The sequence below is a fragment of the Arachis duranensis genome, chromosome 2 (genome assembly GCF_000817695.3).
Source record: "Arachis duranensis cultivar V14167 chromosome 2, aradu.V14167.gnm2.J7QH, whole genome shotgun sequence".
NCBI lineage: Eukaryota > Viridiplantae > Streptophyta > Magnoliopsida > Fabales > Fabaceae > Arachis > Arachis duranensis.
The window spans coordinates 8010852-8027888 of NC_029773.3; the positions used below are offsets into that span (position 1 = coordinate 8010852).

Here is a 17037-nt window from a genome sequence, read left to right on the forward strand (position 1 = left end):
TTGCCATAAATAATATACTAAAACTGTTAGTATATTATCTTCTATATGGTTAATTGAATTTATCAATGATTTTTCCGTGTAAATCGTTATTACCCAATTTTTAATAATGACTTAATATACAAAATTTGAAATTAGAAATTGTTATTACTAATTCAATTAACTGGTTAATTGAGTAATAATTGTCAAATTATTAAGGTGCAAAATCATTGATTTACTCAATAGATTTTCATATATTATTTATATTTTAAGTAATAATTTGAAATTATATTATTTATCCAGTTAATAATACTATTATTAATAATTATTTTTTGCATTGATTTTTAAATCAATTATTAAATAATTATTTTTGTTAAGATAATTATTTATAAATTATTTCAAATTATATTTTGTTAAGATATAATTATTTAAAATATTACTCACAGCACGAGTATAATTTCATTTTTATACCAATTAATCAATTATAATTATATGACACGGGTATAATTTTAATTTTATCCACCGATTATTGGCAAATAAATTTTATTCCAATTATAAATAAAATCTGTTTTTATAAATTTAAAATTCTCTAATTATAATTTAATCAAATACTAATATTAAAACCAAAATTACTTAAACAATATTGAATCTATTCTAGTCTTTAGTCACGTATAGTATAAAATCATTCTCGTAACGACAACCAACTGAAATAATATCGTAAGTATCAACATTTAAAATTCGTACAAATTTAAAATTAATAGTACATCAACAGAGTTAAAAACACAATGAAAAGGATGACAAAAGTATTGAGAGTTTGGGACATTTATTTTGCAGCTCACAATAAAAATCTGAGGACACTTGCTGCAATAAGAGCAATTAAAAAAAAGAAAAAGAAAATCTGAATTTGAACCAAATTGACCAATTTAGGATGGTGAATCTAATGAGAAATTATGCAACCGAATAATTATAATAATTTGATAAAAAAGGAGGATGAGTAAATTATAAATGTTAGATAATTAAAATTATTGATAAGTAGTTTAATAACGATCTATTTAATTTTAATTATAAAAATAAATTACAAATGTTAGATAATTAAAATTATTGATAAGTAGTTTAATAATGCATTAATAATTAAAAATTATTTTAATTATAAAAATAAATTACAAATGTTAGATAATTAAAATTATTGATAAGTAGTTTAATAATGCATTAATAATTAAAATATCACAACTGATATTACAATTTTAATCGAATAATTAAAATTATAATAATTTACTCATCCTCCTTTAACCACATTCCATTAGGTTGGTCATAATAGGTGAGTAGATCCAACAATCATTCGGTAAAGTAGAAATTATTGCCCCTTCTTTGAACGCTTACATCCATGTAGTTGGAATCCGAATCAGTGAAGACAACTCGATGAGATATTTTATAGATGTGATGCATTGTAAACGATTGTGGTAAGAGACAATTGAATTGGAACATTAGACGATAAGAACAACTTAGAGTAACAACAATTAATAAATTATTAAAAGAATAATATAATAGAATGAGTATATGAAAAATATTATAAAAAATTATAAATTGTACCTTAAAAGGATCAACTTCAATAAAAAATGAAGAATACATTCTTATTCTATGAAGTAGTAAAAAAAATACTAAATATAAAATTATGAGCTGACTCTCAAATTTAGATGTATGTACGACAGAAAAACACTATTTATAGACCTTAGTAAAACAAAAATAAATAGGTAAATTAATTACTATTAAGGCAATTTGTTATTATGTACAGTAATTACGCATTATAATTGATAAGTAGTTTAATAGTACATTAAATATTGATTTGATATAATTATAATGAAGCTATGTTCTTAAATTAGTATAATTATATATTATTCATTAAATATTAAATATAATATAATAATATAATTATAATAAATAATTTAGAATAGATGAAAAATTTTATTCGTTTTGGAGGGAAAACAGACTCACAAGAGAGTGACACGTCACCCTTATTAGCTGGGGGAAAACCCAGTTTTAGTATATTAAGTAGATGAGCTAAAATGCTCATAACTAATGTTTATATATGTTGGGTCTTGGGCCTACTTAGGCCCGGTTCATTTATTTTTGTCTGTTGGCCCAATTTTGGGCCAAAACCTTTAAGATTAACGCTCCAAATCGCACTTTAAATATTTCTACCTCCCCTAATCAAAATTCCTCATTTCTTAACCTTATTTACTCATAATCAATTTTCTCAGCTGCAGTACCAGACAGATCTCAGCCGGTACTGCCGTTCAAAATTCCACTGCGCGCTTTTACGTAGAAAACTATGTTTTTCGATTCGGAAAAATTCACTGAATCCAAATATTATATTTAAATCATCAAATTCCAATTGCCAAATTTTTCAACCATATTTGCTCCTATTTAACTTATTATTTAATTAATTTCGGTTAGACCGGGTATTACATATATTATTAGGAAAGTGAGTTTATGGCTTAAAAAATTATATTGTGACCTAACATATCCCCTTCGTTGAGTCATGTATGTTTTTTAAACTATCCAAAACTCGAAAAATTTAGAATGAACACAAAGATCTAAGTTGCACCCATTTTTATAGCTTTCAAACACATCTCGAATACTATGCCTGGTATTTGGTTATGAGCATATCTCAGATACATAGTACTCGATTTGCGCATTTTTTACTTATCCGATTGCAACCGAGATGTACCTTTAACATAATTTTAGACACTATATCGGAGATATGATATATTGTGCACATGGATCAATACTCTATAGATTACACAATTTTATAAATATTATATTTAAATTATTTGAATAAAAAAAAATCTCCAATGATGAACGTACACTTTTTTCCTATCACTTGTGTGTGCAACTAACAAATTCATAAAAGTGCTAAGAATTTCATCATGATTGATGAGAAATCCTGAGCCATGTTATGTTGTCTGGGAAGTGGGAGAAAAAAATAAATTAAAAATTGAAGAGAATCATATCCACAAGTTCCACCAGTGAAGTCAATGGTGTTTTATTCCTAGTCTTTAAGTCGTCTTCTTCCCTAGTTCTCTTATCTATAACATTACTCTAGTCTCAAACATCCTAGTACAAATCAGAATCAATATTCATCGTTACAATGATGTCTAAAGACATTACTAGTTTTGATCCAAAACAAGCATCAGTGCCCATATCATACCCACTCAAGACATTGAAGGAGCTTGAGTCTCGCTCCTACTTAGACTCCTTTCCCTATCATTTCAACAAAGCCTCTGTTCCCCTTATTCAAACAACATCTTCTTCTTCTAACCGTGGCAAAATTCTAGTGTGCCATGACATGGCTGGTGGGTATTTGGATGATAACTATGTCCAAGGAGGGACCAATTCTGATGCCTACTCCTTGTGGCATTGGTATCTAATTGATTCCTTTGTCTACTTCTCTCATAATCTTGTCACTCTTCCTCCTGTTACTTGGACTAACACAGCTCATCGCCATGCTGTTAAGGTATGCATACAAATTTTTATTTTTATATGATTATGTACGTGCATCTATCTAATAATTTAAACTTTGAGATAAATAATTTTATAATATAGTATTAGAATTTATTATGATTAAAAAATTTAGAGTTTGATTTTTATTATTTTTAAGTACTATTTACATGTACGGAACTAACAGTTTAAGAAAAATTTTTTTAAAATAAAATAATTATAAAGTCAAAAAATAAAAAGATTTAATTCTTATTAAATTTATAATAATTTATTATCTTAATTTAAAGGTGATTAGACTCTCATTTTTTTCAGTGTTAGGCTTTGATGGATGGCTGGTAAAATTACATTTTTATCCTCTCAAATTATGCCATATTGTATACCTATGACTTAACCTTTTCATGATATACTTGGCATTTAACCTTTGGAGTTTGGAGTAATTTATCCCTATCTAATTTGATAAGTTATTTTTCTTCACATTCATGATACCTATTTTATTAGGAAAATGAGTTTAGGGCTTAAACATTCATTTATTTATAAATAATTTAAAAATGATAGTATTTTCGTAATAAATACATGCATATTTTTGCTAGGAAACTGAAACATAATTGTTTTTTGAAAACCTTTGACTAGAGTAATAACATTTTTTGGTAATCGATTCAATAATTTATATAGTAGTACTCAAATTATTGCAGCTAAATATGGAGGTAGACTTGGACAGTGTTCAGATTCCTAATCTGAAAGAGTTTGTCAACCATTTAACATTAACCATGCATTCTTCGGTGCCTGGATCACTATTAATTTGGTGAGTATTAATTTCAAGGTGAAAAGATCACCATTTCTTTTGATTTTCTTCACATTAATTAATGATGCTGCCTAAAATTGATGCTCATACTTTAGTTTTCATATTCATGTAGGTACCACAGCTGATGGTAGCTTAAATGATCAGAATCAACTAAATAAATACAATAAGCCTTTCTTTGATATATGTGATGGAATATTTGCCAATTATTCCTCGGAGGTAATGCTTATGCTCATACAATACATTATGATGTTTAAGTTTTTTTTGTGTTTGCTTCCATATCACGATAAATTTATATGTACTGATATAATAAAAATATGGATAAATTAAAATACGTTATGTGAATTATATTTTTTACGTTAATAATTATTTTTTTTAAATACATATCATATCAATACTTTTATTAAATTACCTTTATACTTTAATAAAAATAAAAAATAAATTTTATTTAATTTTAATAAAAGGATTCAAATATCTTTTTCTTTTGTATTAGACAAAACCAACCCTAATCCTTTTAATTTAATCAAAATTATAATTTTATATATAAATCAATTTAAAAGTCAAAACCAAAATACATTTCATTATTCATATACACTATAAAATTACTTTGTTTCTAATGAATCCTAATCTAATTTCTCCTGCCCCATTCATACAAAAAAAATATATCTAAAAAATTGTTATCCATATAAACTTTTAGGTAATGTTTGTTTTCAGAGATTGAGAGATTGAAACTCAGTATTGTGTTAGTTGGCCAGAGACAGTAACTAAATTTTCGATCCCAAGACCTAAAATTTCAAGACACGAGATTAAAATTTTTGAAGACAGAGACTGAAATTTTGATAACATTTATTCTCAAAACACTTTTATTTAACTTTTCAAATTCCAAATTTACCCATCAATTTTTATATTTATCTTACACAGAACATAATATTGAGACATAACACTGTTCAATACATTTTACACCAACTCAATACAGAGACTTAATTTAGTCTTTGTCTTCCAGTCTTATTCTCTCAATTTTAGTCCCCCTGCCAAACACAGCCTTATCGCTATTGGCTTCATTCATGTTGTATTCACCAAGTTGTTGGATGTCGTGTTCAGGAACCAGAGCTATTTAATTTATTTTGAGTTTATTCTTTTAATTTTTGTTTCGTTTAACCTTCTAATGTCTGATGTTGCTGTGTATACTCGATCTGGCTAAATTAGTTCCCGCATATGCAAATTACCTATGGAATTGTAGGTAACAAAGTGGATGTTAAGCAAAGGTCAAGGTAGGACTATGGGAAGCTATTTCACATTATTGAATGCATTAGCAGAAGATGATCGAATCCATGAAGCTGAAGAGCTTTGGACGAAGTTATTAATGCAGTATATGGAAAGCTCCTCGTAAATTCTTTGATAAAATGATATCTGTCTACTACAAGAGAGGCATGTATGACAAGATGTTAAGGATATAGAATGGAGACACTCTTGGACAAGAAGAGCATGCTTTTGAAACTAAGGTACTACTCTACAATGGGAAAAGCCAAGATGTGATGTTCTTCTCTAGCCAGCATCAATGAACTTTCGTAGTCATGATTATAATGTCATTAGTTGATGGCTATATACCAAGTCTGAAGATTTTAGCACTTGGCACAGGAATTTATGTTCTACCTCATATAATGCCACGGATTAGCAGTGAATCATCTTGCGCTGTTGTGCATACTTTTCTTTTTCAAAATTGGAAAACAAAAATGTTATTCTTAAAGAATGTAAGTCAAGATGAGTCGTTAGAAAGCAAATTATTTACCATTTAAATGTAATTGAAAAACTTGTTTTGAGGCAAGTTTAGTTTAACTTCAATAAAAACTAGCTAATTTTTGAATGGACAAATTTTTTATTCTAAAAATAGACTCTTAAAACATAAATTTTTTCAGACTGCCAATTTAAATGATTTTGTTTAGAACATTTCTTTTAAGAGTTTAATACGATATTAAAGCAAAAATAATACAATAATTAACCGAAAACGTTAAATAAATAAATATTGAATAGGCTGGTCAAGCATACATAAAATTATCTTAGATTTCAACAAAACAGAGATCCACCCCTACTAGAGAACTATTTTATGCTCTACTGTCTCCACTTTCCTCCTCTTCCACTCCTCCCTCTGCCACCTTTTTTCCCATGAGGACGCCTTCCTCCACCCCTGCCGTCTAATGCCTTGTTCTGATCAGATTTTATTTGCATCTCTTCTGGCAATGGAAGAATATGATCAACACACTTCCGAAAGCTGAAATCTTCACTAGTGTTGTCCTCCCTGATGAGGAAGAAGCACCTGCTCTTGTAGATCGGATGATTGCGGACTTGGAAGGCAGATATCCCTACACCAATCTTCTTGTGGGACTCAACATGCCCTTTCTTAAGCAACTCCAGCAACACAAGATGCTCATACTGATACATAAAAGAAAGTCATTAATGATTCAGTAACATGTACACCTTCAGAACTCAGAATCTGGATACATTTCAAACACCAATTTAAACATCCAATAATTCAATAACTTCATGCAAATATGCAGTGAAACTCTGTTGCCAAAACTACCGCACTGAATATCAAATCAAGAATGCATGCATTGAAACAACTGGTTCTCCTAATGCATAGGTAAGGCTGCTCGTCCCTCCTAAATCTTTAATGTCTTAATAGAAAGATTCGAAAATCCAAGTGAAAATTAAAGAGTTCAGGAATGTCCAGAAAGTATAAACATAAATTGGATATAATATAGGTAATCAATTAGTGAATGAAGGTATATAAAACACTTTGAAAGAAAGTTAACAGGCCTAAACAGAACCAAATTTGGGCTTCTTTCAATGCTCGAGTGACATGTATAATATTTTTTAACCTCTGGACCCTCCCTTGAGAAAACTATAATCTGCAAAACCTGCGAAACTTTACCTAAATTTTGCTCCAAATATTAGCAGAACTCAATCGATATCATTCACAGATTCAACTAATCATAAATAAAATGAATCGCGATATTCCATTTTGTTTTGGATATACCTTGTTGATGTTGAGATGGTGAGGCCAAAGATGAAGGAAGTTGTAGAAGTAATTGAACATGTCAGAGGAAGACTGGAAGCTCTTGGGCCCCAACTTCACGGCTTCTTCTGATCCTTTGGGTTCGTCAATCTTCTCCAAGCGTTGTTCCTCTACGGACTTCTCCTCAGTCTCCACCTTCTGCTTCTTCGGAGCGACAACGTCGTCCTCCTTCGTTGCTTCTTCTTGTTGGGCATCCTCTCTGGGTCGCTTCTGGTTCGGGTCGGCGACATTGTCGTCCTTCTCGAGCTCCATGTCGACAGCTGCGGCGCTGGGATCGACGGGTTCCGGTGCGGTGCCTTCTGCCATTTGTGTTACGGTTTTGAGAGAAAAATAAAACCCTAAATCGATTCAAAATTGTAACAGTGAGGACTCAAATGTGGTAACTACAAGAGAGAGTTGAAGCACCACTCCGTTTTTATATTAGGCTCCGTCATGACTTGGTACTCAGAACTTCAGAAGAGATGTAAAAATTAATATTAGTTAATTAAAAATTATTTCTCTAATATTGGTCAATTTCTTCATTGTAAATTTTGTTCTAACTTCTAACCGCCTTGTTTGATAGTTTAAAGTTAGGCCTTATTGTTTAAAATTTAAGATAAAAAATAATTTAAAAATTAATTAATATTAATTAAAAAATTACGATTCTTATACTAATTATTTTAAATATCTGTATAACATACGATTAATAGTGGATTTTCTTTTTATTTTAGCATGTAAATATTGGTTTTGAGTAAAGAATTCATCCAATTTAAATACTAATTTTGGTGCGGTTTGGATTGAAGAATTTTTTTTTAAATCCGATCCGATTCATTCAATTTCAAACGATTTGTATTGGATTAGATTGGATTTGCGGTTTTGTAAATTAAAAAAATTAAATACATATAACAAATCTTATCATCAAATTTTAAATAATCAACAATATCTTAAAAAGCTAACGATAACATAACAATAAAAATAAAATTATAGATTAGTTAAAATAAATAAATAAATCACATTTTGAACATAAAATATTTATTAAATAATAATAATACATGAATAATATAAAAATGTATAACAAATTGAACATGTTATAAGTATAATTATAAATATAATAATAAAATAATAATATTATAGCACATTGTACGGTTTGGATTGGATTGGATCGATTATGAAAAGTAAATCCGAAATCCAATCCGATCTAATAGTTTGCAAAAAATAAAATCCAATCAAATTTGAATTAGTACGGTTATTTGGATTGGATTGGATAAACAATTTAATTTAAAATCAATTTGAATTTAAACACCCCTCATATATAGTAGAGTCCGAAAATCTTTAATAAGATAAAATACATTTAACAATATTTTTTCTTATTTTTAAAATTAAATTTTAATTTATTCGATAACTTGATTTTTGTTTTCTTATGTTATTTAAAATTAATTTAATATTATCTATTTGTATTAGATATAGATATAGATAAATATCTTTCAAATATTATTTTAAAATGCTAAAAGATAGATTTACTTTGAACTACTTATTAATTTAATATTTAAATAATTCCTTTCAGAATCCCCTATATATATAAGCACCATAGTCTTTCCATTCTTTCTCCGGTGTGATCTCAAATCAACTACAAACCTAACACTAGTTCTTTCCTTTCTTTTCTCTTAGTCATATCTCTCCCTCATCACCAGTGATTCCTTTTCTGTTCTCCCTTGTTAGCAACTCAAAGGGTTCTGTCCCATTCCATTCAGCCATCGAATATTACAATGGCCGGTGGACTCATTGGAAAGGGCACTGCCAATGGGAAGCAATATCCAGGAAAACTGACTTTCCGGGTTTTTGTAACGTGCATGGTTGCTGCATTTGGAGGACTAATTTTTGGATATGATCTTGGCATCTCGGGTGGAGTTACATCGATGGATCCTTTTCTGAAGAAATTTTTCCCAGACGTGTATGCAAAGGAGATGAACATGAAGCCATCTGACAATCAGTATTGCAGGTTTGACAGCCAGGTTTTGACACTCTTTACATCCTCCCTGTATCTGGCTGCTCTTGTGGCATCACTCTGTGCGTCTTCCATCACTCGAATCTTTGGAAGGCGTCTTACCATGTTGTCCGGCGGTATTCTGTTTCTCGCCGGTGCTGGTTTCAATGCCTTTGCTCAGAAAGTGTGGATGCTCATTGTTGGTCGCATGTTGCTTGGCTTCGGAATTGGATGTGCCAATCAGTCTGTTCCAATCTATGTGTCGGAGGTTGCTCCTTACAAATACAGAGGAGCCCTTAACACGATGTTCCAATTGGCCATCACCATTGGAATCTTTGTCGCCAACGTCCTCAACTTTTTCTTTGCCAAGATGAAGAACGGTGAAGGCTGGCGCTACAGCTTGGGTTTCGCGGCTGTCCCCGCCGTCATGATTATCATCGGCGCAATCTTTCTCCCCGACTCGCCGAGCTCCTTGATCGAGCGTGGCAAAGATGAGAAAGCCAAGCAAGAGCTGATCAAGATTAGAGGAACCAGTGACGTGGACGAAGAGTTCAAGGACCTTGTTGAGGCGAGTGAATCGTCCATGGCAGTGAAACACCCATGGGCCACTCTCTTGAAGAGGCATTATAGGCCTCAGCTCGTGATGGCCATAGCCATTCCTTTCTTCCAGCAGCTCACCGGCATGAATGTGATTACTTTCTATGCTCCGGTTTTGTTCAGAACAATTGGTTTTGGCAGCAACGCTTCTCTTATGTCTTCCATGATCACCGGTGGCTTTAATGCGCTTGCTACCTTTGTTTCAATCTTCACCGTTGATAAAGTTGGAAGGCGCAAGCTCTTTCTCGAAGGTGGTGCTCAGATGTTTATCTGTCAGATTGTGATAACCGCCGCGATAGCAAGTAAATTTGGAGTGGATGGAAACCCAGGAATGTTGCCAATATGGTATGCGTTCTTTGTGGTGGGATTTATATGCATCTATGTGATGGGATTTGCATGGTCATGGGGTCCTCTTGGATGGTTGGTTCCTAGCGAGATATTTCCCCTTGAAGTCAGATCTGCAGCTCAGAGTATCAATGTGTCGGTTAATATGATTTTCACTTTTGCGATTGCTCAAGTATTCACCTCCATGCTCTGCCACATGAAATTTGGCCTCTTTATCTTCTTTGCTTGCTTTGTTTTGGTTATGAGCGGTTTTATCTATAAGTTTCTTCCAGAGACCAAAGGAGTTCCCATTGAAGAGATGTCTGTTGTGTGGCAAAATCATTCTTATTGGAAGAAATTTGTCAAATCTGCAAGTGAAGAAGCTAATGCCAAGGTGGATAACTCATGTTAATTAGATCCTTTAACACAGTTTCAATTTTAGCTTGAGTTTGTCTATAGTTGGTTCTCTAAACTTTTTCTTTTAATTAGAAAGTAAATATAGTGACTTAGACTTTACAGTTTTTTAAGGTTTCTTTTCTATTTTAATAAATAATTCACTTGTTATTAAGTTTTGGATAAATTTACATAAATAAAATGAGTAGATTCAAATTTACTGTATTATAACAATTGAAAATGCTTTACATATCTATGTAAACAGCAATACTCTACGGGCGGATTACACATTTATATATAAATCGCTAAATTGCTAACGAAATTTATGTATAATTCACTACATCCTATCGGATTATAAATGCGAATAATCATACAGAATTTGCTGTATTTCTTCGTTGGATTATGAACAAACTAAATACTGGAATTCGCTATTGGCTATTTACGAACATATGAGGTCAATACATAGAATGACAAATTTAGTGTAAAAAAAAATAACAAAAAAAGAAAATATAAAAATGACAAATTTTATGATTATTTTGTTTTTTATTTTTTGTTAAATTTTTGGTGATATTGTACAATTTTATAATTGTTGTTCTTGTATATTATTATTATTATTATTATTATTATTATTATTATTATTATTATTATTATTATATGAATTAGTGATTCCATTAGATAGAACAAATTAAACAAAAAAAACTAACCATAAATAATAATAATAATAATAATAGTGAATGAACCAGTGTGATGCACGGAAATAAATGATTTGGGCTTAATGATACAATAATTTATGATTACTTTCCATAAAAATTGAATTAAAGAAAGAATGCTTCATCATAATAATATATGAATACTCCTTTCTTAAACCAAATTTGCATTCATGAAGATACTTAGTCAAAATCTTAGCAGAACTTTCTAAACAATATGTCATGTGTCACCAAAAAATCTTGCAGGTTTGAGTGCTGTAAAGCGAAAACTCACCAATATGCCTTTTATTCCTTACTGAATGTACTATTTCTATACTTGGTAGGAAGAAAAAATAGAATTTACACTAAAAAAGTCGAAATTGATAAGTGCTACATAACACTGACTCATTGTGCCTTTCCACCCTGAAGATGCACACATCATTTTCATTACCATGTTGCCTCATGCATATGGAAGGAAAAAAAAGTGCATGACCCTTGATGACATTAACAATTCATAAATAAATACATATATGGAAATCAGTACATTTAGTTAATAACTTTTATTCAAATATCAAAACATATACATATAAACTGGTCTGACAAATTCGCGAATCCTCTATATGGTAATTAATTAGGGAAATTAGACCTTGTTAGTGACAAATGATAAACAACTGAGAGCCGTGAGTAAAATAATACTACAGCTAAAAAGATACACAATGGTTAAATATTGGAGTAAGATTAGAGAAAATATGAAAAAGATCATAATTCTGCAAGTTACATAGAGAAGGATTATATAGATTATAATTTGATTTCACTTTTAGTAATTAAGCATGCTTGTTGTTGCTGCTAGTTGGGGTAGCAGCAATGTTACTGTTATCTCACTTTGAAGAATCAGAAGCTATTGTTGATTTGTGGTGTAGAAGAAAAGTTCGAGGTTCCATTGCTCTTTAGCAATTTGAAGGAAGAAACTGGTGGTCTCTTCTTGCTAACTGAAGGCAAAGCTTCTTGATTATAGCTTGAACCCTACTGAAATAACCAATATTAAATCAATATTATGATCTTAATTCATAAATAATCAAAACAGAAAACAAAAGAAAAAGATTAAATTTACATAAAACTTCCTCCACGGACCACAGAGATGGGGGCAAACAAAACAGATATGGAGAATAGCTGAAAGCAATTTATGTGCTGAATATTTGGCAACTTACCATATAGTCAATGCAATTACCCCTCAATTATTGAAGATATATTCAATCATCATACCTTAGCATCACTTGCTACTGCAAACAGTTCTTCCTCAAACTGATCTACATCCACAGTTCAAATGTCTTTGTAAACTCGGGTGCTAACCAATCTCAACTGTTTTAGTCAATGAATAAAAAACTTATAAGAAGAAAATCTGAATCAAAAAATAATAAGAAGAAAAAGCTGAAAATAGCAAAACGAAAAAATAATCGTGATGGCTTAGATTCTGCAATAGCTTCCTGAAAGGAGGAAAAGAAAAACCAAAACCAAGAATTGAGCAAATATTTACTATATGTGTATCACAAATACTTTCCTCAGTATTCAACAATAATTGTGCAACACAAATTAGAACCACGAATAAAAACGTGTATATGGTTAATCATAAACAATCATATATGAAATAAATTAAATAGTTAGCTGAACCAACATTGACTATTTGTAATAACCATTAAAAGGTAATCGCCATGATCATCATCATAATAATAATGGTGGAAAACTAAAAAAAAGGAATTGGCATAACAGTAAAAGAACAAAACAATATCTTTGAAAAGCTCACAACTAAGTTACCTGAGAAGGATTAATTTTTAAAAGCACGAGTTCATTTCTCTTCAGTAGCTGCTGCCACCTCAGCTTCATTTAGCGACTTATCATGAATGCCTTCAATTTTACCTGCTGCTTTGCTAATTGCAAATCCATCCCCATTTGTACCATATAAGAGAAAAGTCGATATGGAATTTGAATTTCACTGATTAAATCAGAAAATGCACATTGCATAGTATTTAAGATATAATAACATTTTCAAATTTTCACATCCAAAGTTGCATGCATCCACAACATCTATGCCACAATCACATATTAAATAATACTAAAATTAAGAAAAAAAAGAAAGGTACTTTCTGCACCCCCCAAAATCACAAACAAATGCATCCTTTATGATAATACTTTCTACTAAGATTTAAACATGAAAATTCTAGAAGTATGCATATAATTCAAAGGCACATGGACACATCAACGTCATACAGATATATCCATGTCAAAATGCAACCGTAATCACTATCCCTATTTTCCCCCTAATTTTGATTAATAAGAGAGATATACCTATCACCAAAAAGATGTAAAAGTTAATAAATATTACTCAAATTCATATTTAATATCATCAACTCTCAACACTACCTAAGAAAATAAGCTAACTTGTATGCATAAAAGGATCATCCTATATTCAAGCAATGTTTTATTTAAGGGGTCAAATTTGAGATATATCCTAACTCTCCAAAGACAACCTATGTAAGAAACCCTATCCTTTCCTCAGCAGATTAAAGATAAGCAAGGTGCTATATATGTTAATAAAACCAATTTGGTATACACTTCGAGCACACTATTAAACTTGGTAGAAGCAATGATACAGATGACAGAAATTAAGAATAAAATACCTTCCTTTCACCAAAACCTTCACTATTAAAAGAAAGAATTATAGGCTATAGATTCCAAAGTTTTAGTCTACTGAATGTCTGAATTTAAGATAAGTAATATTGTGAAGATGGCCAGTAATAACCAAACACAAAAGGAAGCTTCTTACAACTTCAATCTTTGGCATGAGTTAGATGAAGGAAGCAGTTAACAAATGAATGATAGAAGTATCTGAGATCTGGCGGACATTGGGAATCAAAAACTGTCATAAGCTAAAAAAAAAATGTGAGATTCAAAAGTCTAGCAATTGTTACCGTATCACAAATTTGAAATGGAAAACTTTCTAAATGAAGATTAAAGGTTGTATTAATTATATATTCAGCTCTATGAAAGTTCAAGAGCTTGGAATATAATCTGGACAAAGCAATTCATGAAGCCTCTATATAGTAATTCTTTAGAGAAATTAGACCTTGCTACTGATGAATGGTGAACAATTCAGCCATGAGTAAAATAAGCTAACATAGATAGGCAGAGAAAGTTGGATGATCAAATTAAATAACCATATATGAGAAGTAAAGACATTTAACCGTGACGGGGAGGAGCATTCAGAAGACTATGGCAGAACCAACAAAACCACTCCCTCCTATAACTACAATCTATAAACAAAGATATCTAATCTATGTAAGAATGCTTCAGCTAAAGAATGTGTATAACACCAAATTATTAAAGGTTTGCTAGTGAATAAACCGGTGCGATTACTGGCCAAAGATTGAAGTTGTAAGAAGCCTCCTTTTGTTTTTGGGTAATTACTGGACATCTTCACAATGTTACTTATCTTAAATTCAGTAGACTAAACTTTGGAATCTATAACCTATAATTCTTTCCTTTAATAGTGAAGGCTTTGGTGAAAGGAAGGTATTTCATTCTTAATTTCTGTCATCTGTATCATTGCTTCTACCGAGCTTAATAGTGTGCTCGATGTGTAGACCAAGTTGGTTTTATTAACATATATCACACCTTGCTTATCTTAATAGTGTCTATCTTTTATCATTTTTAAAACTAAAAATTATTAAAGTTACCTCCTTAGCATCACTTGTTGCAAATAGTTTTCCTTCAAACTCAGCTACATCCATAGTTCAAATCTCGCCATAATCTCGAGAAGAAGAGTGATGGCTCAAAACATTCCGCAGTAACATCCTGAAAGGAGGAAAAGAAAAAAGTTAGAACCAACAATGATATAAAGTAGAAACACTTGTTCCTCAGAAAGTATAATTTCTAAATCTGTTCAGAGAGAAACACCTTGACCACCTTCTTTTAGAGAGGAACCAATGATGAACCTTATTTATATAATGGTATCATGAACATAATATTATTTATTTTTATTTTTTATAGACATGGCCAAATAGATTTAGAAACTATGATATTGGAAGAACATATATCGACAAACCACAACAACAACATAAGCAATTCAATATAATTAGCTAATACTTAATAGTAAATTCTCAATAGTAGTATACGTATAAACATAGGAGAACAGAACAACCATGAGCAATATTAGAACAGAAAGACCACAAAATTAACAATAGAAACAGAACAGAAAATATTCAATCACATATTTCCTTGTCAAACACAAAAACTCGGAAATTAAAATAAATAAAACCGTAATATAAAAACTCCAAAATTAAAATCCAGAAACTACACCAAGAAAATGCAAACCATTGAAAATCCGTTTACCCGTTCTCTATGTCAAACATAACATAATGATCAGAGAAATTAAAGCATTATATTTACATTTTTCAGCGAGAGCTTGTTGGGCAGTCCCTTGTAAAAGCCCAGAATACCCACAGTTGTTGCAGCTTCCACCACGGCCTCCGCCTCTTCCGTGGTTATAATATGTGGCCATGTGACCAATCCCACCGCGGCTGCAGCAAGCACCATCGCCACTGCCTCCTCCTCCTCCGTATCCACCATCACGCGCAACAACCGCGACCACCACTGCCATAGCTCTTGAATGGCTCTCGCCTAAGCCCTTGAGTACACGCACCGTTTGAGGGGAGATCGTCGTCGTTGCCGGAGTCGACGTCTTTGCATCGCGATTAAAATGCACAATGTGCACGAAGGGATTATATAAAGGTGAGGGAATGATATATGAAAGAATGATCCTGGAAATTTTTAAGTTTTGAAAATTTTGAAATGTGGGACAAAATTTGAAAAATATAGGATGAAAATGGGGTGAACGAGGAAAATGTATACGATTAAGTAACAATGTGGAAGGAAACATATTGTGCATTTTAAGCATATTTGTTACTGTTTATTCTCTAACACTTAAGTTTAGATGTTGGAAAGAAAATGAAAAGAAAGAAAATAGAAGAAAAGAAAATAAGAAAAAAAATAAAAAAAAGTTGAGTTATTTGTGTGTTGTTTGGATGAATAGAAAATGAGTATTGTTAAGGAGTTAATGGTCTAAAGTTTTATTATTACGTTATGAAACTACTTATTTTAAAAATTTAATATGGTAGAAAAATATAACTGTTACGGTAGGTAACCGGAGATTAGTACAACGGATGGCGTTTGGCGGCCCAAGTGTGCGATGGATGAGAACTCCGGGTAGGTACGCAGCTCGGGAGGCTCCGACTTGTGCTCGCGTGTGAATGGGGGGTGGTACCTGCAAAGACACTCCGATGCCTAAGTTAGCAAGGGTGTAAGCAGGTCTAGAGAGTATTGGGCTTAGAGATACCTGAGGGGTGTCAGTGTATTTATAGTGGTGAGCCAATAACCACCGTTGATGTAGTGCCGTATCTTTAGGGTGGTAACCGTCCATATTATCTTGGGGAGGTTAAGATATGGCTTTATGAGGCGGTTAGAGAGATTTTAGGGGTGGTTACTCATTTGAATGAGTGTTTATCTGCCAGCTAATCTCACATCCGACCTCTTCAGACCAAGTCGTGGCTGACACCGACTTCTTATGTGAAGGTCGGCACTTAGCAAGGCTCTAATCCTTTAGATTAGGCCTTTTAGTTGGACCTGGGCCTTTATATTGGGCCAGGGTATGAACAGTGCCCCTACTCGAGCCCAA

At 31.7% G+C, this 17037-nt stretch overlaps 3 protein-coding genes across 3 annotated transcripts; 2 read left to right on the forward strand and 1 right to left on the reverse strand.

The window, feature by feature from the left end:
• The first annotated feature begins 3113 nt into the window (after window positions 1-3113).
• LOC110276940 (cytosolic endo-beta-N-acetylglucosaminidase 1-like) lies at window positions 3114-6044 on the forward strand. Its single transcript, XM_021134046.2, has 4 exons — window positions 3114-3490; window positions 4167-4276; window positions 4389-4492; window positions 5514-6044. Exons 1-3 carry the CDS (start codon window positions 3125-3127, stop codon window positions 4399-4401), a joined length of 489 nt encoding a protein of 162 aa, XP_020989705.1. The 5' UTR covers window positions 3114-3124; the 3' UTR covers window positions 4402-4492; window positions 5514-6044.
• Window positions 6045-6268: 224 nt separating this feature from the next.
• On the reverse strand, window positions 6269-7759 carry LOC107473317 (protein EMBRYO DEFECTIVE 514). Its single transcript, XM_016092863.3, has 2 exons — window positions 7308-7759; window positions 6269-6703 (listed from the first exon to the last, which is right to left on the reverse strand). The coding sequence occupies exons 1-2, from the start codon at window positions 7650-7652 to the stop codon at window positions 6383-6385; spliced, it is 666 nt and encodes a 221-aa protein (XP_015948349.1). The 5' UTR covers window positions 7653-7759; the 3' UTR covers window positions 6269-6382.
• Window positions 7760-9091: 1332 nt separating this feature from the next.
• LOC107473342 (sugar carrier protein C-like) lies at window positions 9092-10642 on the forward strand. The gene has a single exon (XM_021134905.2). It carries the CDS (start codon window positions 9092-9094, stop codon window positions 10640-10642), a length of 1551 nt encoding a protein of 516 aa, XP_020990564.1.
• Window positions 10643-17037: the final 6395 nt, after the last annotated feature.

Excerpts from the sequence above, each read along its gene's own strand:
- LOC107473317 (XM_016092863.3), bottom strand. The coding sequence starts at position 7,652 with ATGGCAGAAGGCACCGCACCGGAACCCGTCGATCCCAGCGCCGCAGCT. Across the intron at positions 6,704-7,307 it reads ACCATCTCAACATCAACAAG|TATGAGCATCTTGTGTTGCT; the intron begins GTATATCCAAAA and ends TTTATGTATCAG.
- LOC110276940 (XM_021134046.2), top strand. The coding sequence starts at position 3,125 with ATGATGTCTAAAGACATTACTAGTTTTGATCCAAAACAAGCATCAGTG. Across the intron at positions 3,491-4,166 it reads CTCATCGCCATGCTGTTAAG|CTAAATATGGAGGTAGACTT; the intron begins GTATGCATACAA and ends AAATTATTGCAG.
- LOC107473342 (XM_021134905.2), top strand. The coding sequence starts at position 9,092 with ATGGCCGGTGGACTCATTGGAAAGGGCACTGCCAATGGGAAGCAATAT.